At 41.1% G+C, this 27521-nt stretch overlaps 1 protein-coding gene across 1 annotated transcript; it reads left to right on the top strand.

Annotated features, from left to right (window-relative positions):
* The first annotated feature begins 347 nt into the window (after positions 1 to 347).
* On the top strand, positions 348 to 27515 carry relt (RELT TNF receptor). Its single transcript, XM_071497041.1, has 11 exons — positions 348 to 487; positions 14536 to 14610; positions 14831 to 14923; positions 15613 to 15797; positions 16237 to 16289; positions 16454 to 16705; positions 21450 to 21530; positions 22057 to 22135; positions 23846 to 24229; positions 25003 to 25128; positions 25683 to 27515. Exons 2-11 carry the CDS (start codon positions 14569 to 14571, stop codon positions 25684 to 25686), a joined length of 1299 nt encoding a protein of 432 aa, XP_071353142.1. The 5' UTR covers positions 348 to 487; positions 14536 to 14568; the 3' UTR covers positions 25687 to 27515.
* Positions 27516 to 27521: the final 6 nt, after the last annotated feature.

Genomic DNA, 27521 nt, shown 5'->3' with positions numbered 1-27521 from the left:
CTCTGAGCCCTAGCCTCTGAACTGAAGTCACCTGCTGGGGAAAGATAGTGACCGATAGAGGGGGTTTACACACACACACACACACACACACGCAAAACACACACTGACGGGGGTTTCAGCTTGCAGCGGTGACGCACTGTGAGCTCACAGGGCCACTTCAGTGTTTATGTCTTCTTTTTTTCTTTTTCCACACACACACACACACACACACACACACACATACAGACATACAGACATACAGACACCGAGAGGAGCCGGAGAGAGAGAGAGAGAGAGAGAGAGAGAGAGAGAGAGAGAGAGAGAGAGAGAGAGAGAGAGAGAGGGAGAGGGAGAGGGAGGGAGAGAGAGGGAGGGGGAACATCGTGAACCGGCTTTGTGGTTTTCATCCATCCTCACGCGTTTTTTAATTCTCCTTATCAATAGTCCACTACAGCGGATGATGCTCGCTTCTGAACACTGATTTCAACCGAATCTATTCACCAAACCGGTAAGTCTCATAACATAACTTTTCTGTTTCTTTCCCCCACCTTGTAGTAACGGTCTGAATGGCTGCTGAAGCCGGTAGTTAAGTCATGTCTGTCACCGCAGACGCGCATGGAGCTTTTCTGACTGTCCCACCGTCGTGACCACTTTTACGCGCCGCGGTGATGTGTTCCCGTGAGTCGGTGTGGTCTATGGGGTCGGGTATGGCACATAGCTTACTGATAGCTTACCTATAGTTACTTTTGGACGGAGTTCCAGCTGTTTGTTTCAACGGATCTTTGTGGCTCAAGATTTTAGATGACCAAAGTGAGTTGGTTGTCTGTGTCATGTGCGAGCGATGTGGCTGTTGATTTCATGTGTCTGCTGTGGCTTTCAAAGAGCACACGCAGCACTGCGCTGTGATGTTGGTACAGTGACTAAAAGTTTACGATAGCATTTAGCCTGTGGATGATTTACCGGCCTCTGGTTTTGGTAATATAATGATTTGTTCCGGCTTTTTCTGCCATAACCAACCGAACATCTGCAATTCTATTCATTTAATAGACATAATAATAACCATGGGAACCACTGTGTGTGTGTGTGTGTGTCTAATGACAGAGTGAGCGCATGCTTGACGCACTGTCAAGGGTACGTGATGACCTCACTGGTAGTATGATCCTCCTCCTCTCTTTTTAATGAGGTGAGGACTGGCTCTGCTTTATTTTCGTACTGTATATTTTATTACGCGATACACATCAAAACCAGTTCAGTTCAAAACAACTTATATTATGCTCAACAAAAGCCACACTCGTCGTAACCGCATGTTGCATGGAGATGAAGAAAATGTGGAAAATGTGTGTGCGTGTGTGTGTATATATATATATATATATATATATATATATATATATATATATATATATATATATATATATATATATATATATATATATATATATATATGGACATGTGTCCCTCACACACTTTTCGTTACAGTCAGCTCCATTTATATCATTGCCCATCACATACTACACCATACTGCTGAGGTTTTGGCAGGATGTGCTGCTGCATAATGAGCACAAGCACTTACACAAGCACCAAGATGAGACTGTCATTTTTGGCAGAGGGCTCTCATTGTCTGAGTCCAAATTCCTGCATGCTTGTAACAATAAGAGGCTTTGGACTTCTCTCACACACAACTTTACACACACACACATGCACACACGCTTCCACCAGAAGAGGGCCGTGTACTGCTTCACTGGCGCGTCCCTTTACAGTTATGATACTGTCATTTTAAGGAAGGATTTAACAGGATTTGCATAGTTTATTCACCACTACTGTCCTGTCACAGCACAAGTGAACAGGGAGTTCAATGTACAACATACAAAGAGTTTGAAATATATGATTATATGACCTATTCAGACAGACTAAAATAGGCAATATCAGACAAACTTCCTGTTTCCTGTGAAATACTTTCACTCTTTCTTGTGGGAAATGCTCAGTGTATGTGTGTCTGTATATGTGTTTGGTGTGGGTGGGGAGATGCTGTAAGATATCCCAGGGCCTCTTTTGTTTTGGCATGTTTTTAATGAATTTGCTGTTAAGGGGAACAGAGAGGAGAGGGCTTGATGCCAAAGTTCAGAAACTCACATAAAACCAGCCAGTGAACAACTATTCTTTAACTTGTCTGAAAAGCACAGAGCTGTTTATGGCGGCCATCTGTTGGACCAAGTTTCAGCCAGAAAATATGTTTTCCAAAGATTATAGTTTATTTTTCTCCAGACATCAGTAAAACAGCACAATGGTATCATTATAGTCACAAAAGTATATTGGTCTTAGTTGAAAATAACTGCATAGGTCAGTTTGCATGATTCCACAGATTTGTGAAAGGCAATAATGTGCTAGAAGCCTTTTCAAGAATTAAATAGATTCTGACTATCGTACAGTTTTGAGTTTTTGATGGTTTTATGTGTTTGATGGTTGAGATATTTCCCAACAGGATTTTGTGTTCTAGTTCCTAAAAGAAACACAGAAGACTTATCATTTAGAGGGACATACAAGTCTAGTGTCTAGTGTGCTAGATGTGCAACTTTTGTGCAACTTTTTGGCAGAAAGTCATATTTTGTTTTACCTATCACATATAACTGATGTTACAATTACCTGCAGCAAGACTAACACCTGTAATTACACACACACACACACACAGCAACAGCAACAAGAGTGTGTATTTGGACTTATCCTGAGCCAAATATAACCCCCATTTTATGCTCCACCCCACCCAGCATTTACTGTATGTATTTAAGGTTTTGGGAAGAAGAATGCTGATAGGATGAGAAGGGGGAGAGAAAGAGGAAGAAAAGACAAAACCACGAGGAAGACGGAGTGAGGAAGAAAGACTGAAGTGTGTATGTTGTGGTTTGGAGCTGAAAACAAGATTATCAGGGGAACTTGACAAAGACTGATGCACTGCCTCAGCTCTGTTGGAGCACGTGTGTATGTGGAAGTCAAAGACTCGGCTAAGCTTTAATTAGCCCATCAGTCCTGTCGTCTGTCTGTCCATCCGTTAAACCAGAGTAGTTGGGAATGCCGCCCAACGCTCTTCCGTCCCCGTGCCCAATGTCAGCCAGGAAAGTTTGTGCCAAAGAAATTCCCACTGCACTGACCGCAGATCCTGGTCCAAGCTGGCTCAGCAGACGCACACGCAGATTGGTGGAGGATGGGATAATTACAGGGGGACCTAGACACAAAAACCTGCTTGCTGGCACGAGCACGCAAACACACGCTCCCCTGATACTGACATACACTTATAGTATACATGCACATAAACACCCAAGTTTAATTATAAGTTATTTCTTAATGGGAAGGCAGAATTTGGTGGACAGCAGAATCCTGTTCACCATTTTCTCTGTTTCTGTATGCTTTCCTCGGGAGATCACTGTGTTGTTTCTGTATTTGTCTGCTTATGCTCCTGCTGCACTATCATTGTACAGTAAGTCAGCAAACTGCAAGTCATGCTGCAGAGGGTTTCCGCCAGTGAAGCTAATTCTTTTTCAAACCCAGGGCGTCACTTCCCGGATGTCTCAGTTCTTTTGTATTTGAAGTTTACACAGATGTGCATGCTGTGGTGCCATATTTTATCCCTCCCTATTTTTTTTTCTGTGAATTTGTGTTTTCGGCCTGGGACCAAATTCCATTAAAAGAAATTATGGATTAAGAAATTAGGCAGTTACACAGCGGTGGAATGTAGATTTACACAAATGCCGTTTTGAGGTTCTTGTACTTTACCAGAGTGGGCTGCAACTAACAGTTATTTTCATTGTTGATGAAGTCAATTATTTGTCAGTTCACTCTATTAAAATAGTGAAAAAATGCCGTAAACAATAGATAAATGCCCACAGCGATGCCTTCAATTTTCTTGTTTCGTCCAACCATAGTCCACAATCCAAAGCTGCTCAATTTATTTTCATATAAAACAAATAAAAACAGAAAATCCTCACATTTGAAAAGTTGGAAGCAGTTTTGTTTTAATGACTAAAATGATTAATCCATTATCAAAATAGTTGTTGATTTTCCTTTTGACCTTTTGATGGTTTATTGATTCATTGTTGCATCCCTACTCGAGTGTTTCCATTTTATGCCTCATTATGCTTCTACTTGACAACACAGATGGAAATATTATACTTTTTACTCCGTTTGATGTAGTTATTAGTCACTTTGAAGATCAAGATTTTACATATACATATATGATCAGTGTAATCTTCTATTGATTAAACTACACCACAGTATATGAAGCAGTTAAAATAATGAGCAAGTTTAAGTGAATTCTTCCACCACTGCTTCATACGCTATATTGACACGCTGTGTTTGTAATGTTCGTTTCGTTTGCACCTTGAATGGTTGCTTGGCCACATTTCATGATTTTTGGTTTAGTCAGAACAAAAGCAGACGGCTGTAATCTCGCCCTGCCTGGCCTAAGTTCATGACCTTTCCCCTTCGTCTCCTCCATCTGGTCTGTCACTCCCTACTGTATGCTGCTTAATGACACGGTATTAAAAATAAGTTTTAAGAAAAGAGGAAAGAGACTGCAGACGTTCGCCACCCCCACAGGGAAATGTGAAAGCGACCACAATCTGCTATCTGAACGCGCCAGTAACCAATCGCTGGCTTTCAGTTGCCAGAGCAAATCACACACCAGCATGTCCGGCTCGATCTCTTTGTGACGAGGCACAAGTGAGTGACTGTGCGTGTGGGTTGAGTGTGTGTGTGTGTGTGTGTGTGTCATGTTTTGGAGAGGATCCACACAATCCCTCATGTGAGGAGTGCTACAGACATGCCCCGTTTCAAAACAACCGCTGAGTAATGACAATGTAGCCAACAAAGCAGGAAATTGAACCTCTCGTCTGTAGCAGCACTTTTATAGCGATATTGAATACAACTCAAAACACAGCATATTTAGTTCCATAAATATATGTGGATGTGATTGTGCGTGTCTGTGGTTGGGTTTGCATGTTGGGGGCAAACTGCAGGGTTGCAAAATCATGGTTTCTTGCTTATCTGCTGATATTTTTTTCCACCTTCATCCATAGCAATTTATGAGGAACTGCTTTCGCATATATACAGATGATTACAGCACATTCGGTACACATAAGGAGTTGTTTAACATATTTAACATTCCCAGAGGCCTGGTTAAAATTCGCAGTGTTTGTCTTTCTGGCATCCACTTCTCCAAAGAGCCAAAGAGGGAATGTCTGTCTTTGGACTCACTGACCTACAGCAGACGGCCATTAATGTGAGAAATAAGAAAAACTGGAGAAAGTTTATATAAATACATGCAATCTGCTCAGACCCGGGTTGAAAATTATGTTTTCTTCATCTGAGCTGAACTTCTGAGACACGGTAGAGTAGATTTTTCCAGTGACTAAAACAGTCATTAACTAAATCCTCTGTATTTGTTCAACAAATAGGGATGACATGTTGAAAGTGTTGTTTTTAACACTGTGTACACGTGTTTTGCGTGTGTGAAAATGGAAATTGTTTAATTATAGTGTGCATGCATGCTGCTGACTTTAATATAGACCTGCTGTGTGTGTATGGGTTGTGAATCATAATTGAAGGTGTTGGAACATAAGGAGTTGATTTACATCCACTGTTCATGATGGTGGTGATGTAAGAGAAAATGAAAAACACCTAGCCTTACACATATTTTCGCAACTCTGATTCTCCCATGTTCTGCTTTTGTCAACTTAAAACCCTGAAAGTAAAGAATTAAAGCAGACCTTTGATTCTTTTAGGACTGTCTAGAAGCCAGAATTGGTTTGTGGGTGGCTGCTGCTGGGTTCTTTTCTTTTTTTTTTTTTTTTTTTTTTTAATTAGGCTTGTTTGTATTGAGGCAGACATTAAAATTTAAATTAACGGAAAACAAAATGGTCCTCAAATTTTCAACATAACTTTAAAAATCAGTCCAAAATGACATCTACAAAACTCTCACGCCACCACTTAAGCAACTGAGCAAATGGTTAGGAAACAACTGTGGTGGGGATTGTGCCTAAAGCATTTGAATTTATGACTTCCCCTAAGATGTGGCTTCTGTTTCTCATGAACAAAGGGAAAGGAAACATTTTTCTTGAGTTTTCTTTGTATCCGTATGTATTTGTGGTGGCTGTGGGAAATCAGGACAGTAAAGAGTCGCCCTGTTGTATTGTGGGATCTCCGGTTGCAGCAGTGCTATCACTCTGGCGGTGTCACAGAGCTGTAAACAAACTGAGCACCTTACTGCATGTTCTTCCTCTCACCCTCTCTCTGCGCTCCCAACCTCTCTTGTTCCAACACCGTGGTGTCTGACAGACAGTGTGCAGCAGAGACACAGGAGAGGCCCATGAAGTTTCTGCCGGTGTGCAGTTCCACTGGAAAAAAACACGACAGCCAGCATCACGTCAACCCAAGGACATAGAGGAGGAATGACAGACACAGAGAAGCAGTGAGAGACACGCATCCGCAGACGTGTGTGTAGAGGCAACACCTGCACAATTATCAGAAGTGCTCCCCATAATGAGACATTGTCTGAGCGCTAACGTAGAAAGTGTTGGCGTAAATCAGCCTTTCATTCGCCGATAATGGGCACCTCCATTAACTCAAACAGAGGGTATGGTTGTCCCGATCACGTCGTTGTCATACATGTGCACATTATCTCTTGGTCCACGAAATGTCTGATGGATAATGGAGTATAATTACCTTAAACCTTTTTTTTCGCCGGCTCAGTTCTTTTCTATTGTATTTCACTTGACTCCTCCGGCCGGAAGATAATTCTCATGTGCATCACAAAGAGGTCTTTCCCAAGGCTGGACACCCTATGTGACCTAGTTTGCTTAATAGGTATCCATTATCGGCACGGGAACTTGGCGGTTTACTTTTTTTTTTTTTTTTTTTTTTCAAAAAGCTCAGGAGTTTCATCAGCAAAGGAGCATTCAACAATTCAATGTCCTTTAGTTTCCTACCATTTATTACAGAGCAACCCTTAGTTTTAACCTGAATCAAGGCTAGAGGAAGGTTCAATCTCAGCACTATGGACAAAACATATTCGTTCAGTTGAGAATAATGTCACTGCTCATTGAAGACCATGGACAGTATCTCACAACACTTCATAAATTGAGAAAAACAACCTGTTTCAAACTTGGTGACATTGCATTTCTGAGATAATCTAATGGATGTTTAAAGGGTTTTAGGAGCTGAAGACTAAGGAGGATTTCTCAACCTGAAGAGCAGCAAGTAATCCTTTGAACTTACCTGTCTTTCACTGATGATGCACCACTACACCTACAGAGTGAAGAACAGAACTCTGAAGATATTTAAATGAAGTAGAGGTTTAGAAAAGGGTGATGACTCTGTTTGCTGTCGTCATTATTCGTGTAATAAAATATTTTCAGGACACAGCAAGACAATATTGTTTAGTTCTGTGTGGCCTTTTAAACAACAAAGAAGCAAAAAACTGTAAACCTGACCTGGTCTACTGTCAGGCCAAAACCTGTTTAAATGAAACTATAATAGATTATTATTAGTCTTCATAAAGTTTAAGTAAAGCTTTGGTAATTATACAATCAGGTACACAACTGCTCCTAATCTGCTTACTGTACTCCACTAAGTACAATAATATGTTATGAAGTAGCGAATAGATTTCTATCACCACAAATCTCATTGAACCACATGGCCAAATACTTCCTCACATGCATTTTGGTTAGGGTTAATAAAACTACTCAGGCTTCAGGAAAGGTCATGTGCTTTGATGAGTTCGTCTGGGTGTTTCTTCCCTTCGCAGCAGACCATTGCAGCACACTGAAGCTGTCAAAGCACTGCATATGGCCTGTGTTGCTGCTTCACTCTTACGTTTGCAAATACTGCTGCTGCTGCTGCTACAGGTAGCATTGTAGCAGCTCCAGCATTCACCTGTATCCTCAGATTCCAGGTTTATTCTTGTCACTCCCCGCTCAGTGTAAACTTGCAGTTACTGACGGGATGAAAAGCTAGTTGCTACATATATGTATTTACATGACTGAACTTCCCTGTTGTTCAGTGGAGTCTTTGAATAGAGAAGCTTTAAAGCTGTTGTGTCGAATTCGTCTTACCTCAGGATCCATGTTTCTGTGTAGTCATTAAGTCACTGTCAATTCGTAGGCTAACTTAACACCGACTCACTGTTTTTTCCCTCGTAAGGTAAAATGCCTGAAAACCCAAGGAAATTAAGAAGAAGGGTGGAACTGCAATAAGAAAGGACATTTGCTTAAAATCCAATCACAGGATTGACAGGATAAAATGAATTCTAACTGCTGTTAGAGCTAATTCAGGTTTATTTAGACTACCAAAACCTTTTCTACTGCATAATACCAGCTCAACTTCACTCCAGTCTCCATCAGACAAAAGTGAGTTGAGTTAGTGCCAGTGGAAAAATACTATTGGACTGTAATCCACCAGGTGGGAACCAATACTTATTATAACTATTACTTCATCAAATCTAGTCTAGTGTTGGGCTTCCTGGTGACTTAAATTTTTTTGTTGCATTTTATCTCCTATTTTCTTTCCCAGGTTTCCTCTGGCTGTCTGCTATCAAATGCTTGATAAAGAAAAAATACCGCATTTTTTTTTTTTTGACCACTTTTTAAAGCCTTTATTTGAATGATAAATAAAGACCATAGGCTATAGGCTTATTTGAGTTGCCAGAGAACTGGAAAGAAAGGCATTAACACTGTGCAAACCTCTGTGAATTTTTTATGTGGCTCGATTAACTAAGCCAAGGAGTTTACCTTTCATTTTAGCATTTCGTTCTTCGCAGACAGAAAAACAAACCAGACGTCTCAATTACACAGGTTCATGCAAGAATCCTGTTTCAAGTCACAGCCCATCAATACAGCCATTGAGTCAGTACATGGCTCATTGTTAGAAATTGTTTGCCGAGGTTTAGCTATAAGTCCTCCAACTTAAATAAGGAAGATATGTAAGCATGACTAAAATGCATTTTGACACTAAAATACACTGTGGCCTTAAAATAAAATGGAGTCTCATGTCTAACCAGAAACTTTGTGCTTGACAAACACAACTCATCATTTGGAAGCCAACAAGGTGGCGGCTTGACCCTGCTTTGCCCTTGATCTCTCCTGCTGCTCAGTCACCTCAAACTGAAAGGCGAGGAGTTCCACTCAGCCTTGTGTTTCCTCTTTTGTGGTTCCTTCAAAGCTTCGTCCAGCAGGACTTCTCAGCTCAAGCTGCTGCATGACATAAAGGAGCCAGAAAAAAGCTCTCACACACATGAGCTGTGACTCCGGTCCTCGCCCCAAAAACCACCACAGAATAGAATAATGTCCATGTTTTTGTCATGGCTTCACCATTACTTCTTTATTATTGCTATTTTTAGGTCCCCTGAACAACACAGAAAATGTGACTGGTCATCTGACGTTGTCACGACTTGTTATTTGAATGTGTCAAACAACAGCAGTGAGGGTTTTGGGTAATTACTGTTTTACAGAGTTTAGGAAAAGTCGTCACGCTCCTCTTCCTTTCCTTTGAGGTGTTTTTGAATTTTTAACATGTTTTGTTGTTTTCCTCCATTCACATAAAATGGTTGTGTACACAGGGGTATTCTGAGAGGTGTTAATGTCCTGCTATATCCTCCACTCTCATCTTCCCTCCCTCTTTTTCTTTCTTTCTTTCTTTCTTTCTTTCTGTCTTTGCTCCTTCAGCCCACACATCTATCTGACTGCAGCTTCCAAGCCAAAGTGCAGCAGGCATGAAGCAAGCTGGGTTATGAAAAAGGAAACATGCAACCAATCAAATGCAATAAAATGTGACAGCTCAGACAGGCGAGCGAGGATAGAAAGGGCACATGGAAGAAAAGTACGAGAGTTCAAGGAACAGAGAGATAAAAGTTCCATCAAACAGAGAAAAGAACTTTAATTTCCTTGACTGGGATTATGTAAAGACTGTATTGAAATATGTTTTAAGGCAGTTGTTCCCTCATTTTCTCATTTGTGACCTCTTACAATGTAACAACGTCTACTTAATCGTCCCTCAATAGAGCTCACATATTTGGCCAGTTCAACTTTTCCCCCTTTATTTACACTTAATACAACAACTGTCAGTATGTGGGCAGTGTTGGACACAATGCAGTTATCTACCACAAACGCCAATGACCTTGGGGAAATGTAATGTTCATGACGAAGGATCATGACGGATTCTGCATTGCTGTGAGTAACATTTTGCGATGGATACAGGAAAACAAGAGAAGGATGGGTATTTGAGGCGGACGAGGCCCTAGCATGGACACAAGGGCGGTCATGTGCCTGTTGGTCCAGTGGAAGTCCCACGTGTGGTGGTCACCTCTGTAGTGGGTTTGTGGGGAAAACCTCAGACTAACTGGATTTAAATGCAAATGCATCACATGCAGACAGTGCTGGCTTGGACTGCCTGGCTGTGAATGGCTGACTTCCGAGAGCAGTGGTTTGGCAGTGGGCGCATTTTGAACATCCTTTTTGGACATGCTCTCAGGCACTTTGTACTTGAGGCACATTTTCACTCCATGTGTTGCTGTAGCATACATTTACTGTTCTTCACCTGAAGATAGCCAGCAGGTGAAATAGCTGACGGTCTGCTGTTCTACATTTCCAGAATGAATTTGCTTTGACCAAATACCTTTGCATCAACAGTAGTTTTGGTGTCGCAATGCAATCCAGCTTTTTCTAAGTTTTGCTATTGCTACATAGCGAACATTGGCATCAACAGCTGTCTGCTTACCAGTTTAGAAGAAGCGTTGCGAGCAGCTTCAGACTTCATTCCTTTACTCATCAAGAGCTGTCTCCAGAGGTGGGAAGCAGCCATCTTCTTTTGCTTGTATTTCTATCACTTCCTTTCTTCTACTGAAGTCAGCATGCGAACCAGCTGGCTCTGGCACACCTGGGCCGTCTCGTCACTTTCCGATACCAACTCACCGTAGCATCCAGTCTGCCCTGAAGAACGTGGCAAGACTGGTACATAAACAGCTGTTAATGCTAACCTTGGCTATATAGCATTAGCAAAACTTACAAACAGCTCCTTTAACTCATAAAAGATTCTTAAACTAGCCTTTGAAATAACATTGTGTTGCTGTATGACGATGATGTTGGATTATATGCGGTCATCGCACCATAAGTCACTTTCACCTTGCTGTGGCTCTGCTGGAGTTTGAGTGCATTTGTTTCAGTGACTGCACTTCTGGAGGTCAAGCGAGGTTTTCTGTGGAAAGCAAACATTCTTCAACTCCTCTAACCCGATCCAATTTGTTACTTGACACTTTCCAAAAAAAGAGGTACTTAATTGTAGGTCCCATTTTTGTCTTGCTCTCTCTATCATTGTCGTTTTATTGATCGGGTGTTTTTTTTTTGTTTTTTTTTTTCCTTTTTTTTTCCAGCTATGTGACTGTGTGTTGTGTGTGTGTGCGGGTGCATGTTTGCATGTGTGTATAAGTGTATATCTATGTGCGCATGTGTGACTTGTAATTAGCCTCTTGCTCTGGTCTGTATGGTATTTTAACAAATGCTTCTATATATATCATGCTATCAGGCTGAAGTTCTAGCAATCTCTCTGCCACTTTCTCCTCTTTCCATCTCTCCCCCTCGTTCTCTCTTCTTTTCTTCTAGAGCTTGATCAGCCTTTGCCCTTCAGCCTTGTGTTGTTTTTTCAAACTGGTGGTTTTTCTATCCTTGCTGTATCTTTCACTTCCTCCCTGAAATTATGCTTCAGAAGCCTGTCATTGGCATGAGGGCCTTGCCGGACCAAAATCATAAACTCGTTACATTTTTTATTTTCTTGTTTGTATAAGGCACAGCTTAGTGTTGGCTGGTTGTAATGGTATTCCAGATGTGTGTGTACATGTTCGTGTGTGTGTGTGTGTGTGTGTGTGTGTGTCTTCAGCACAAACAAGTACCTTTATAAATTAATGCACAGATAATGTGCGCGAGACCATCACCACACACTAATATCACACATACATTAAGGGATACACTGTTTAGATGTGCTATGGGTTTGTGTTTGTGTGTGTGTGTGTGTGTGTGTGTGTGCTGACCACACATAGTGACAGAATGAATGGGTTTGAGGGGAGAGGGGCAGATTTGCTTGCTAACTAATGTTTAAAACATTATGTTTTGCTGTGTGGTCAAAGGTGAAGTGCTGCATTAAAGCAGCCTCACCCCTCACGCACATGCACAACACGCATGCACACACACACACACTCTGTGTTTTAGCTGTGATAGAAGGGGCATGTCCTAAGGACGTCAGGGGTGTGTCTGTGGTCAGAGTGACAGTATAAGACACAGGCAGGTACACCGAATTCTCCATTCAGCTACACAGATTTGTGTGTGTCTGACTTTTGTGTCACTTTTGTGTAACTTTTCTAGTTGCATTTTAGTCTTAACTCCAATCTTTGCAGAGATTTTCAGTCTTAATTCTCTCGTTGTAAAGTCCTGTAGCCATCGGTTGCTTGTCACAGTTGGGCCAAGTACAACTTTGATCAGGTGTTTGTGTTGTTTTTGAGCAGCTCGAAGAAAGTTAGAGTATATAGTTTGACTTTGGTCCTGACTCAGCATTTGTAGCGATACACACAGCATCCTCGCTGAGTTGCCACGGCAACGGTGTCATTCAGCTGCAAGTCTGGGGTAAGTATGCTGCTCTATTTCTCCACTCTCTCCCATTTTCTTATTCTGTCGCATATTCTCTCTTTGTCTTTCTCCATCCTTCTCCTCATCTCTTGCTTTTTTCTGACTTCTCTGCTTTCTGCTTTTGGTCTGCTCTGACTGAATACTCCAGTGCATTCCCTCAGTTTCTCATCTTTTCTTCTGTCCTTCTTGTCACCCCTAATCTGTCACTCTGTTCATTCTCTTCGTTTTTTGTTTGACATGTGCCAAATACCGCTTGTGTTTTTGCTTTAGTCAGTGGCTGTTTTACAAACCTATTTAGGACCAACCAGTCTGTCAGTTAAATTGTCTCCTCATGGGAGAAAAGTAGAAGAAAAACATTCTTAACATTGTGCTCTCAATCTTTTGCAAATTCAAATATTCATATTCTCTCTATATATATATAAAAGCTGAAGTTGTGCTGGACGTGGTGTGATAAGTGCTAATGATTTTTGTGTTGTGTGAATCTGTCATGTCTATACTTTGAAAGTAAAATCTCCACCACAAATTGTCCGGCCCTGTAATTGTGGCCACAATTGGGAGCAACACACTTTCTAGTTTAATGTTGTCAGTTAATAGAGTGTTGTAGTGTGCACAGGGGCACGGTCTTGAAAATGCGTTTATTTCTCTTTTAGTTGTTGTGTCACACTCTAGACCGGTTATCACGTGTTCATTGGAGTTAGTTAGTCTGGAGTTCTCGAGTTTGACGACCTAAATTTTGTGTTATTTCTTAAGGAATTTGCCCCTTAATCCATGTTTCAGTGGCCACCATGCTGACTGCTGTGCTCCGCTCATTTGGCTGCCTTTTTGATATGACAAAATATCACAGGCATCATGTTTATACAACACAGTTTTGGCATGTCACACTAAGCAGTGAAAGCTCAAATCTGAAGGTGAGCTGGTGAGAGTGTCAGGATGCTATAAATAAAGATGATGAGGAAAACAAGATTTTTTTAAATTGATAAGCGACCTCAGGTTTGATTTTATCTCAGTCAATGAAATGAAATAGAAGCATCAGTCGTAGCAGTAATAAATACCTTGCCAGCCACCCCTATGTGCATGTGAATATATAAGTGTGCTCATACTTATATGTTCAGGGTTATTTTAAATAAGCTGTCAAATATTTTCCAACTGCTAATACCTAACTTTAGACAGGACAGCATTGTTTTGCTGTAACACAGTATCCTAGCCTGTGGTATACAAATCTGACCCATGAGTGTGGACTCAAAGACTGTCCTGGTTGAGCTTTATATCAGTCCGTAAAAAGACTTTATTTTTGTGACTCACCTAAAGTTAAGAAAATACTCCCAGAGGCAGCTAATGTCAAGTGTTGAGAAAGTCAGCACATGTTTGCAAAATGAATATGTTGCAGCATAATAATTTCTTTAAATGTGCATGCAAGTACCTACAGGCCAGAAATAGCCACAGACAAGCCCTGGCCCATTCACTCCTGTCTATAAAAAGGTCCTGACTGACGCTAAATGTTATTTACGGCATTTACAACTGCTCCTTACCTCCCTGTCACGAGAGCCACTGCGCTCAGGATAAGTCACAAAAATGACTCAGGTGTTTTTTTGCCATGTGAGCATTTTTGTGTGAGTGTGCATGCTTATGGACTGTATGTGTGTGTTTGTGTGTGTGACAGAGTTGTGATGTTACCAGTTATATTCAGTTATGATATGCTGTGATATGTCACGGCCGTCTATTTCATGGCACTTGGTCAACAGATCATGTTCAGACAGGAATTGCTATGGTTGAAGTGACAGCCTTGAATATTTATGTCTATAGCATACCCATATACTGTGTTGTATATGTGGACTATATATAAATATATATACATGTGACTAAACTCTTGTCTGGTGTTTGTGTCTCCTGTCTGCTGCAGATCATATGAACATAGAAGAATACATTGAAGAAGATGAGGAACCACCTTTGCTGCTCAGCTCTTGTCCTTCTCACGGTAAATTTGTGAATGTGTGTGTTGTGTATTTTGGTGTGTGTGAGTGGTTACTGTGTTACTTTAAGATTCAGTTTGGTTCCTCATAGACCAGAACATCATGATTTACAATGTGTGTGTACTCAATTTTACTGCAAACCACTGACTCATGAGCTTGTGTGTGTGTGTGTGTGTGTGTGTGTGTGTGTGTGTGTGTGTGTGTGTGTGTGTGTGTGTCTTCCAGGTGTTTGGCTGTGGTGGGACTGCAGCAGTGCAGTGTCGGTGGGGGGAAGGGTGTGTGTGTCTGCAGTGCCCTGCAGGCGAGGAGCCTTCCAAGGTGAGTCTATAAACTGAAATAAAATTGATTAATAACAGTTTAACCACTTTTAGGGACATTTTTAGTCCATTATATCTCTGCTATTACAATATCTGTGCTTTTGTGTTCTTTCTATTATTATTATTATTATTGTTTTTTTTGTCCCTTCAGACACTACAGACTTTCACCCCATGTTCCTTAATTATCCTCCAACCAACTACCTGCCATAGATCCAGAGTTTATTTATAAATCGCACATTGAATGTATTTTCCCTCTTACGTCATAATTTAACTTAACAGCCAACATGAATCAAGTTATTTGCTTCCATAAATCACTGTTTAATTATATCAAACATTTATGGCACCGCTTTATAACCTAAGGGGGATTTTTGTCAAGGTGTGTCATGTTTCTCTTTTGTTGCAGGTTGTATTTATTTTTAGTTGTAATAGATAACATGCACTTACATGCAAGTGCAATTCATGTCTTAGTGTTTGTTGTTACCTTTGTTGAGCACTCTGTGTATGTGAAAGTATAAAGAGAATTTTATCGTTTTAATTCCAGTCAACACTGTCTCTGTGTTGTGCCGACTTATAATTAAAAGCTGCCTTTAAGTTTATCGCCCAAACCCTTCTATAACTCCAGAGAGATGCTTCATTTTGTACTTTTGCAGCTTCTTTTGCTTGAGTTTAGAAGTGTTTCTGTCTTTCCAGGATTGTGGACAGATCAAAAGTCCACAAGAGGAAGTGCAATGCCGAATGTGCCCAACTGGAACCTTTTCAGATGCATTCAACTCTGAACTTTGCCGTCCTCACGCCTCCTGCAAGATCCTCAGCCGAAAGTTTGTAACCCCTGGCACTGCGACCTCAGATGCCATCTGTGGGGACTGTCTGCCTGGGTAAGGACTGGCCGTCTGTCTCTTTCGCGGCCCACCTGTTTGATTGCTAATCCACCAATGGTTCAATCCCACTGTAGGTCTGACATTCAAAGGGATTTGCTCCAACATATACCTCATAAACTTTTATTTGTTCTAAATTAAGTCCTGTCATTTTCCCTGGGTCGAGAAAACAAGAAAACATCCACACACAAACACACACACACACACACACACACACACACACACACACACACACACACACACACACACACACAGTACGTCATTCCACACAGTGGGCAGGCAACATCAAGCACCATTGAACATAACATGCCACAGGCTAAAACCGCTGATTCATTCTAATTCTTCTGTTAAAAAAAAAAAAAAAAATCCCTCCTTTTTTTCCGTCCTCATCCAACTCTGTAATTATGCTGTTTTCTCCTCTTTATTTTTCCATTTTCAGGTTTCACTCCACTGCCACAGGGGAAGTTTCCACTCAGAGTCCCTGCGTGAAAAGTAAGCATGCTCCTGCAGTGTGTATCTGTCTTTCTTGAAAATGTTTTCACATTTACATCCTGCAAATCCATCGTTCATTTTACAGTCTTGTAATCAGCTCTTTGTGGAGATATGTGCTCTTACTGCCTACCTCTCTCTTATCTCTTTTTTCTTCTTTCTCTCAGCCGTGCATTTCAGAACAGTTCGCACGGTGGGTAAAGGTCCGTCCGCCGGTGCCGGAGGACCAGTTAACGGCACAGTGGTGCGCAGCGCTGAGGAGAAGACAGCAGAGTATGCCGTTTTTGCTTTGGTGCCAATCTTCTGTGTGATGGGCCTGTTGGGTATCCTCATCTGCAACATCCTCAAGAAGAAGGGATACCGCTGCACGGCTGAGAAGGAGGGAGGGGATGAAGAAACCGCCACGCCCCAGAAAGAAGGTGAGAGAGATCGGTTGGCAGAAAGCGGGTAAAGAAAGACATTGAAAGGAGAGAAGAAAAAGTTGAAGAGAGAGAAAAGATAAAAAGTAGCAAAAAGAGTGATTATTGGAAGTAGCATTTCATGTTCCGGTCATTGACACACTCGTGCATTAAAATGCCAAATTAGCACACAAGCATGCACACGATGTGGTCAAGTGTAGTCAGGAGTCAGGACAAAGCCAAAGCCAAGCCCCAAGGGTAGTGTCTTTGTGTGCTGCCACAGTCCATGTATGCCTGTGATGTGACTGCACGCAATCCTACATGCGAGGCTTTTTATCTTTTTGAACTTTGACCTTGCAGGGGTCATTGCATGTCACACATGCTGTGTTGTTCCAAGCATGCTCTGTTATTCTTGTCATTTTCCTATTTGGAAAGGGGAAAAAAGCATTCCCATCGACTCACTTGTCCGGCTGACGTCAGAGAGAAACTGACTTGAAAAAACACAGAGAGCAGTATGAAAAGAGAGTGGGGAGGGCCGAAGAAGAAAGAGAGACAGAAGGATGTGGGTGGGATTGAGCAAAATAGAGGTAGATATCAGTAAATGGAAAACTAGAGTTTAGAGAGAGAAAAAAGACAGAAACAGAGGGATCAGGCAGTAAAACAAGTGTTCAGTTACCACACCCGTTCCCTGTGGTTTGTACTGTCTGGAAGTAATATGAGTGCTCTTTATTCCTGTCTTTTGTAACAGTGCATAGTCATATTGTCCAGGACGCCTCTTCATTGACCTGGAAACAATTTTTTCAGCCTTTGACCCAAATAGAAATCAGTTTTTCCCTCTGAGGCTAGAGATCTTTCTCAGAAGGTGTCAACTCATTTGTGGCAGTGCTACCACCTGGTTTGATCTGAACAGATCATGTCTCTCTTTCTGTGCAGTACACTGCTGTGCACACAATGTAAGAAGTACACCCATATGTCCTTTATGCATCTATTGTACTCAATGTAGTGTACCTTTCTTGTTCTCAGGCTTGTATATCAGGTAAAACCCTCAAGTCAAAGGGGTGATATTATCTACTGTAGCATTGCTCAGTGCAGCTTTTTTAAAACTGTGGACCAGGACCCAGAATGACGTGTGGACTTCCTGGTACATTTCCATGTAAAAAACATATGACATTTTGATAAACTATACCTGCCATGAGGTGTTTGGACTATGAAAATGTGAGTCAGAGAGAGTTGATTCAGTTTAGCAAACATTGCAAACTTGCTATTGTGTTCACTTGGCTGCCTCATGCAAAAAAGTGGACAGTTTAAATCAATAGTTTTACATTTTGGGAAACGTTAAAAACCACTCAAGGACTTTCATAGGTTACTAACAATCAAATTAACTAATACATCACACTTACTGCAAATTATTATTTTACCTACCATTTTACTACTCCTTTCATAACTTATTACTATGTGTATATACTGTCTGGTCTACGGTCCACTTTTTTCTCCCCCACTTACATACTGTTCTCACCAGATATTACCCTCCACTCCATGGTTTATCTAAGTTGTCTGTGTGTGTGTGTATCAGTTTCACTCCAATGCAGCAGACAGACAGCAAACATGACTGCCAGTTAGTCATTTGGTGCATGTACATAAGCAGATTTAAGGCCTAAGCTGGCTTTTCTTTCACTCACCTGATGGTGCGAGGCTCAGAGGAAAACTGTGCGACAGCCGCAAAGCCACACGTGCTGCGAGGCATCGTGAGCATCGGAGCACAGCTGCCGCCTCTACAGATCAGAACCTCTGACAGCGGCGTCCCACGTCAAGAAACTGTTGACGTTTGCACAGCACCTGTGGCACTGGACAACCTATTTTAGCTGTCAGGATTAAAACTTTGTGTTTAGTGGTTAAAAACAACAGTTACTTAAAAAAAAAAAACTTGCAGGTGACATCCAAAAGCATCAGTTCTCCTTGCACAAAAATAGCCACATCTGCACAAAATAAGGCTGCCCGTATGAAGATGTGATGTAGGATTTCAGGCATTTGCAAAGGCAGCCAGAGGTCAATGATCTCTGCCTTTTGTTTTCAGCGTTGCCTTGGTCTCCTCCTCTCCGAGAACTTTGTTGTGAAACTTAAGATGTCCCTGCACCTAAAGGGAAACTCCCTGAACTCCCATCCCCCTGCTGCTCTCTTTATCTGTCCCTCTGCTCTCCATTCATTCGATTTCTTGGCTCTCCAACACCCCATACCGTTTCTCATCTAAACATGACACTATCCATCCATCTCTCCTTTCCCAGCCAGATCAATAATTCAATCAGGTCCTCACCTCATGTTTTATGTTTGCTGTGTCTTTCTCCACGCTCCTCTCCTTTATTCCTCTCTAGATTATTCTCTGTCCCCTCCTGATTTCTTCCTCTGCCCCATTCTTAAAGTGGCAGAAATGCCTTGACTGTACAACATGTCTTGTATATGAAACCCCTTAAGTTGACATGAAAAGTTACATGGCAGGTCTCAGTGTAAGTTTGGTAGTGGAATATTTGTATTCCACAATTTTACAATATTGTACAATAACCACAGTGTATTTTGATCACTTATAATCTTGAGGCACAAATTCAACCTCAGTGTAAAGTTAAAAGAAAGATAATATCTATGTTAACATGTTACAAATATAGTGTTGTACATTGGCGATCTTAAGTGGATGATTTTAGAACACCTTATCGCCTCCTTCACAGCTCCCCTCTTTCTTTCCTCCTGCACAGCTTTGAGGACAGATGATGCAGTGGTGCAGAGATAAGTATGTGAGTGTGTTTGTGTGACTAAGACAGATTAAGGGCAAGAGACAGAGACATACGCAGTGTGTCAGACGAGGTTAGAAGATTGCAGGTAGAAAATAAAAAAGTAAGCATCAAATTATTAGAGGGCAGTAGGTGTCCCATTAGAAAACTTTACTCTCACCTTTTTCCCCTCACATTGTTATATAATGATAACATGGCCTGTCTGTCTGTCTGCCTGCCTGCCTGTCTGATGTCCTAACGGAGTGGAGGTTAGAGGTAAACTTCTTACTCCAGCACTTTTCTCATCATCTCCAGTCAGGGAGAAAACCCTCAGGGATGAATTACAGCAAGGCCAGGCTTAGCTCTGCAGGGCTGAAATCAGATTCTGCAGAGATAACTCTGACTATGCAGAGCTGAGAAAAGTTTGGCTCGGGGGGAACTGAAGGTGGGGGAAACAGAAGGCAGGCGTGGGATTGAGTTAAAAAAAAAAAAAAAAAAAAAAATCATGAGCTGGAGTTGAATCTGCAACTTTGTGTTCACAGTGCATGAAGCTTAGTCTGCGAAAACACGATGGAAACAATGGAGTGAAATGTAGAGTTTATATGGTGCAGTGTTCAGATTCAGCCACGGAGCTGCTGCATTTACAGTAAACTTGGAGGTCACCATAAACTGATTTTTTTGTTTTTAATTATGAAGTCAATTGTTAAACTGAACAAACTCATCTGAAAAACAAATTGAGTGACTGCTGCTTTAATGTGGCTGACACTGTAACACTGAACACATGGGTCTGACTTTGTTGAAGGAATAAATAGAATGTCAGCCACACTGTGAAACTGATGCCGCTATCCTCACATAGCAACAGCCACTGTGGAGACAGAGCTATTGTGTTGGCTTAACAACAGACTAACACTGAAGAAAAGACAAAAATACACGCACACAATCACACACATAGGCACAAATGCAATCTATACAGTCTCATTTTGTTCTTTAATTCACAGATACACAAAGTCACCTGGCATTGGAGGTCTGGTACATCACACCACACACACACACACACACACACACACACACACACACACACACACACACACACACACACACACACACACACATAGAGCTCTGTGTGCTTCAACAGTGCTGAATGGAGCGTGATTGCTGACTGAGCTATTCTGGACCCCCCACGTCCTCATCGCTCTCCTCTCAGCTGCCTCTCTGTGTTGCGCTATTATGGGATAGTTGGGGGGGGGGGGTGTTACCATGGTGGCACATCTATTCTTTGCTGTTCAGTCATCCACATCCATCCCTATCAGTCCCATCGTGTACCGAGGCACAGTATCCCTGCAGTGATAATGCACAGTGTGAACTGTGCTGGCTCTGCAAGTTGCACTTTGTATTTCCTTATTAAGTCTCTTTCTGACAACTGGGAGTGAAGCTGATGGTGATGATAATGGTGATTTAAAGCAAATCCACCTCTATGTAAAGATTCTATCAGTATAAACAGTAAATTCTCCAAACAGGATGAATATACACTCAGTTGTCACTTTATCAGGTACAGAAGGCTACATGACAGAAACACCTCTCTGTTGTGTTACTATTGTATTAGACTGTATTTGTGTTACTTAGGTGTACCTAATAAACTGGTTACATTGAAATGTATTGTAAAATGAATATTTTAATGCATGGGTGGAGGACACATTACCAGTATATTGTTGTATTTCTTTAAAAACCTCCTGTACATAACTTAGCATAACATTTTCTACCACTCAGATACACCATGTTATTTGTAAAAAACTAATTCTTTTTATATAAGTTTTTTTAATGTATATATGTTTAAGGTGACAAAACTTGTATATATGTGCCTATGATATGGTTTGGTATTTTATATGTAATTAACTGGAGAAAAATGGTAATACACTAGATCAGAAACCCAGAACCGAAAATGCCAACATGCTGTGTAATTGAAAAAGGGTCATTTTCTCTGTCTCCGTCTCATTTGCTCGTTCTAGGTAACAGTTGTCCCTATATATCTGACGACCTGAATGAAGACACCATCAGTGTGCTGGTTCGCCTCATCACTGAAAAGAAAGGTATGTGTCAAGTGAATACCAACAGTGATGTTACTGATAAGCTTGTGGTCGCAGTCATTTCATCTTTGTGGCTTTAGAGGGAAGCTCAAGCCCACAGTGTTGTCACAGCACGTCACACACAACCAAAGACGTGTCTCTTGCTGCATACTCAGCAGCTCCTTTTCTTGGACTGGAGATATAATAATTGGCAAGTACAAGTTTTAGTGACAGATGTTTCCAACTTGTGTTTCTATATCGCAGAGTAAGGAATATACCTGATGGGTTTTACTGTAGGTTCCCCACATCAGTTATAAGAAAAATGACAGCGCAGCACAAACTGTGAATCCTTTAGTGGTCTCATTGTATCCGCAACTTTTCCCAGAGAAATTAACTTCACCCAATCAATTACCAATAAGCGCAAAGATGACATGACTTCTAACATGACATGAATTCACATCCAGAGAGGAATTTACAGTATTGACTAGAACAAAAACAATCATCAATCACCGATTAAGTGTTGATGTGTATTTGTGTGTGTCTGTTTCAGAAAATGCTGCTGCACTGGAGGAACTGCTGCTGGAGTACGAGAGCAAACAGATGGCCATGAGCAAAAGCTCCTCAATCAAGTATGACAACACACACACACACACACACACACACACACACAAATCATCATATACTTTTGAGCAGAAGGCAAGGAAAGTTTGCTGGAGAGGAAGGCAGTGTAAGATTTTGAGGGAGGCTGTTGCCCAGAGGGTTTGCTGCTCGGAGATGAAAGCAGAAAGCTCACATCTGGTTCGTTAACATTAGACCTGTGAGACATTACAATGAGGGATATGGTTGTTGCAGACGCAATAATAATGTGAAATTAGCAGTAGTTGTTTTGTTTTTTTTTATTTATTGTGCAGAAAAGTCATTTTTATACAAAAAATGTAACTTAAAATAGCAAGTAATTGTTGTAGTATGACAAGATTAGATCTGACTGGATTATAATTCTGTACTACAGTATGTCTGTCCACCTTCATACATTTCAACTATATAAAAATCTTTTTTTCACCTCTTGTATCAACGTTAAGTTAAATAATGTATTCAAAAGTCAGCTCCAGGTAGCACACTTCAGGCCATGGACCTGACTCATGTCTGAACAACATATGTCACACAGTGGTGTATTGAGTCATATCAGTCACTAAGCTCATTGGCTGTCGCATAGTTTGCAGTCACACAGTTTGCATGAACAAGTGTAGTTGCGGCTGGAACTTTGGTTGTAAGTTGCTGTCATTAAATTTGCTCAAGTAGTCAGTAGTTAATCTGACAAGACCAGTAACATACTGCTTCATACCACAGTCTTCACCACTGTTCTCTGCTGAGGACTGTCTGTGACAGAAGACGTAGACGAGTCACTGGTACCGTTCTGTGCTGCCGCGCTGACCCAGCTTCCCCCACAGATTCATTATCTCTCAATATTATATGATGGTAACTGGAGCCGATGCACTGCAGCATGTGAGCCACATCTACAATAGTGAGAGGTCTCAGGGGCCTCTGGCAGTGTGCCGCTGCTCAATGGGCTGCTGAAACATGTGAGCTTTAGATTCGAGAACATTCTCTCTCTCTCTCTCTCTCACACACACACACACACAGGATTTGAAAGCTTTCCAGAACTGTGTGCTTATCATTTGCATATATATATATATATATATATGTGTGTGTGTGTGTGTGTGTGTGAGTGAGAGTGTGAGAGAGATGGTAGGTTTTACAGAGGTTCTCTGGGGTCACTAAAGGTCACCCACTCACTAGAACAACACAGGGATGCACAGATGTATTCATCTCTTTCACCCTGTCTTTCTCTGCACAAAAGAACAATGGAAAGATAGAAACTAAAGAGCCCGCGGTGAACACGCACAGAGCGCAACACTAAGAGAGAAAACTTTACATCTCAGTTTTCAGTTTAATTTTCATTTGCCCATCATTTGGGGGAAATGGGGCAGCACCAATTTTAATGATCTGCATAAATGTCCTGGACTGAGGGATATTGTGTGTGTCAGGGTGTATATGTGTGTTCAGAAATGATGAAATGAGAGGTTTAGATGAGTTTGAATTTATACTATACTGTACATTATGTGTAGATTAAAAAACTTTACCAATTCAAGGTTTAAATTTCACTGAACAAATCCATATTTTTTCTTTTATGTTGAGGTTTTTCAGTGTTTGAATTTATGGGGAAACTTGTCTTGGCTGAAGTGAATATAAAAATGCCTGAAAATGTATAACTAAAATAATAAATAAATAACTAATCGTTTGTTCACTCCCTCCTCTTCCTCTACTCCTCCTCCTCCCAGGTTCCCAATGCTGTCTCCCCTGTCGCCGTTCCGCTCCCTCCCCAGGCTCTGCCCCCATCAGTCCCACCTCCACACCATCTCTGGCCTCTCTGGCCTGGCCCCCAAACACGGCTATCGCTGCTCCCGTTGCGCCCAGAAAAAATGGCCTCCCGTTCTCATACCCCCTCTGGATTCCCTCAAGGATCCCCTGAAGCCCCCGCAGACCCTCATCCTCACCTCCCTGGACACATCAACCGACCAGCAGAAGAGCCCTTTGCTGGGGGGAGTGTGTGTCAACACCCACTGCACTCAAGCTGTTGTGCCAAATACTGTTCAGGAAAAAGTGGAAGGGAATGAAGTGAAGGAGAAGAAGGAGGGAGAGCTGACAGTGTTGTCTGTGGGGAGGTGAGACACGGTCATATAGTTTCATACCCACCACACAACTGACATGACACATGCATGGAAAATATATTGTTCGCAATTTAATTTAAGATAAAGTAAAATAACTGGTACAAAAACTACTCTTACATAGGAAAGAGTTGCTCAATCAAAATATTGAAACTTTGCAGTTTTGCATTTTATATACAAAATATATGATGAATATGATGCTGATGATGATTGTTCCAGATTGAAGAACCCAGCACTATAAAAATTACAAAACAATTACAATACAGCGCTGGTTAGAAGGATATGCATCTGCTCTATTAATCAGATCAAATATAATAATATAAATTTTTGAATGTAGGTCTTCTGCATGTAATTTACTTGTAATTTTATATACTGTGGTATTCCTACTTTTGCTTTTCTGAATACTTCTTTCACCACTGATACACCGAGTTGTTGCTGAGAAAATAAATATCTTAAGATCTGATATTTTCCATGAAATCCTATCAATTTCAAACCAAACACCGTCTCCACTCTGTCACCACAGTCCAGTTAGGCTACAACAATATGTAAACTGTGCAGTTTTTGTAGAGTAGAGAGTAAAGCTCTGCAGAAAACTTACCTGATTTCAAATAACCCTCCAAAAGTAACAGAAAGTGGAGTAATAAAACTGAAGCACTCTCTCAGACAGCGGCACACTTCTGTGACAACATGTGTTACTCTGGCAGCCACACGACCATGATTGCCATTTTATCCGAGCGTAACGATGATTATAGCTTTCGCTCAATTCACAGATTTCAAGTTGCTCAGATTCCTGAGCAGAAGCCCATCTCCATGGAAACCAAGACATCATCCCAGGAGCAGAGGAACTCCCTGTTTGGTGGGAAACACTTCTCCTCCTCATCATCTGGCATCAGGAGGTACAGTCTCCAAAAACATAAACAGAATACCTCTCCCCTCACTCTCTCTCTTTCTCACTATATTGCTATACACTGCTGATTTTTTTATAACAGTTTAAGTACCGTGAAGTGGTTGGAGGTCAGTTCCCATTTTTCCGGCCAACACTGAATTATGTAGGAAATTAGGATGGCAGTATGATCACGTTGGCTGTGGGGTGTCTCTAAAATGATTTAGGAAATGAGCTGCTTCTGTTTCTAGCTGACTGGTCATGAGTGTGTGCCAACGCTCTCATTGCTTAGTCAGAGCTGAGTCAGCATTATTACATTAATAATGTAACCCTGCCTGTTGTGAAAATTATCTGTCCATTTTACCGTGCTCTATTCTTGAGTTGGAAATTATGCTTCCAAATCAGCCAAAATTAGGACTAACAGGATCAGTGTGATAACAAACGGCTTAAATGTTACAGTGATCATGATAACTTGGAAATCTGGTGTATCTGTTTCACTCCTCCTCTCGTTCTGTCCCTCATGTCCTCCATGTGCCTCCTCCTTGACATTTTCGCTCTCTCTTTCAGGTGAAGAGACAGAGACGCTGTACGATAACGCTACCTCACTGAAGATGACCTCATCATCTGCTGATGACTTCAGAGCAGAAAGGGTGTCTTTACGCAGCTGACACCAGGAAACCACAAGAACCACCTTCTGCTGAACAAAGTCACGTCTAGTTATGCAATAAGAGGAACATAACTGTATTTATTATTATGTAAAGAAATTTCGTACTTTACAGATGTAACAGGTGTACCATCATATGGGTTCAACTTGAGCTGCTTCACTGTCCCGATCCGGAGAGAAACAGTGTTGGTGTTACACACAGGGACAGAGTGGAAACATTTCTTGTGTAGCTATGAAATGAACAATTATCAATAACCGACACTAGAAGGAAGGATGAGAGAGGAAGTTTGGATGAAAAACAAATGCACTCTCAACCCCTGTATTTCCGCTTCCATGTAAAAAAAAACCCAAAAACATAGACACGGGGTGAAACACATGTGACATGCAGACAGACACGTCTACATGAGCTCACTCTGACTGTGGATTACGTCCCTGACAGAAGACATGAAACTGAAACAGCCGTGAGACTAAAGCAAACTCTCATTCATACAGTATGTGTGTCATGAAAAAAAGAAGGAAACATCAAGCCAAGCTGTCTGCAGCCAAGTGCCGTATGAACTAAGAGTATGAAGGTTTTCATTACCAACAATTTCAAACCAGCCAAATCTGGCTGGTTTGAAATTAAGACCTATATGATTTTGGATCATATGACACTTGATTAAAGACTACAGTAGCACTACAGAAAGTATTATGAAGAAAAAAATGTTCTAAAATTCCATATAATTGTTGCATTTTCACTGACACTTCAGCCCAGTTACCCAGTTAAAGGTGGCAACTGTCGTTTGGGTCCTGGGGCGAAAAAGTAGACATGTAGGTAAATCTCAGTTTTGTAGAATAGAACATGTAAATTAATGTACATATGTAAATATGGGTGGGCATAGAAAAACGAACCATATCTGGATTTTATAATTTTAGATTACAAGTATGTATGAGGTGATATATTAGATATCCTGTAATGGTAAAGACAGCCGCACTGCACCAGTGAGTGACATTTGTAATCCGTCAATCAAACACGGGCAAACCCCTCACGCACCATCATGCATATTTGCTGAATTGCTGGATGAGAGCAACATGACGTATTTGATTTTTCGCCATTTGGGAGCAACATTTTAGTGAGAATGTCACAGTTTTCTGCTCGAACCATGAACTTTTGAAACCTGAAGTCATACACACAAGCACATGCACACACACACACACACACACGCAAGCAAGCGAAATACCTAGTCAGACTTCAGTCGTGCAGTCTTCCTAACTGCAGGAACCTACTCCCACATAAATACACACATACACACACTTTATAGTTTCATTAAATAAGCCAACCAGTGGCTGCAGAGGTTTAGTGGTTCAGATGCCTCAAAGTCATGCAGCTCACTTGGCTTTAGTTTACATCCTCATGGGTTTTTAAGAGTGTACTATAATCATAGAGGTTTTTTAGCTGCTCATTTTCATATTTTCTCATTATGTTGTTATGAGCAATATAACAACATGTCTGGAGGGCTAGATATTTATTGGCTGAAGTTACAGTTACGTGTTTTTATTTGAGCTTTTTTTTAATTACTATTCTCGCTACTATTAGGATTATTATTAGATGTTTTCAAGCTGAAGTGTTGCTGGTAGGTAGGAAGGATAAAAAGAAAAACATTAATTTCATCAACTTTGTAGATTGCATTTCTATAATATTACATTTTTCTGTATGATGTTTTTACTCTTGAAATAAAGAAGGGATGTATTTTAAACACAGT

This window comes from Trachinotus anak, unplaced genomic scaffold (genome assembly GCF_046630095.1).
Source record: "Trachinotus anak isolate AG129_WGS33_773 ecotype Australia unplaced genomic scaffold, CSIRO_AGI_Tana_v1 ptg000014l, whole genome shotgun sequence".
NCBI lineage: Eukaryota > Metazoa > Chordata > Actinopteri > Carangiformes > Carangidae > Trachinotus > Trachinotus anak.
Note: the sequence above shows the minus strand (reverse complement) of the source record. Positions and strands in the feature narration are given on the sequence as shown.

What these genes read in the sequence shown, in the direction of transcription:
- relt (XM_071497041.1), top strand. Translation starts at nt 14,569, where the DNA reads ATGAGGAACCACCTTTGCTGCTCAGCTCTTGTCCTTCTCACG. An exon ending in TGTGGGGACTGTCTGCCTGG is followed by an intron (nt 15,798 to 16,236) that starts GTAAGGACTGGC and finishes TTCCATTTTCAG; the next exon opens with GTTTCACTCCACTGCCACAG. An exon ending in CGCCACGCCCCAGAAAGAAG is followed by an intron (nt 16,706 to 21,449) that starts GTGAGAGAGATC and finishes TGCTCGTTCTAG; the next exon opens with GTAACAGTTGTCCCTATATA.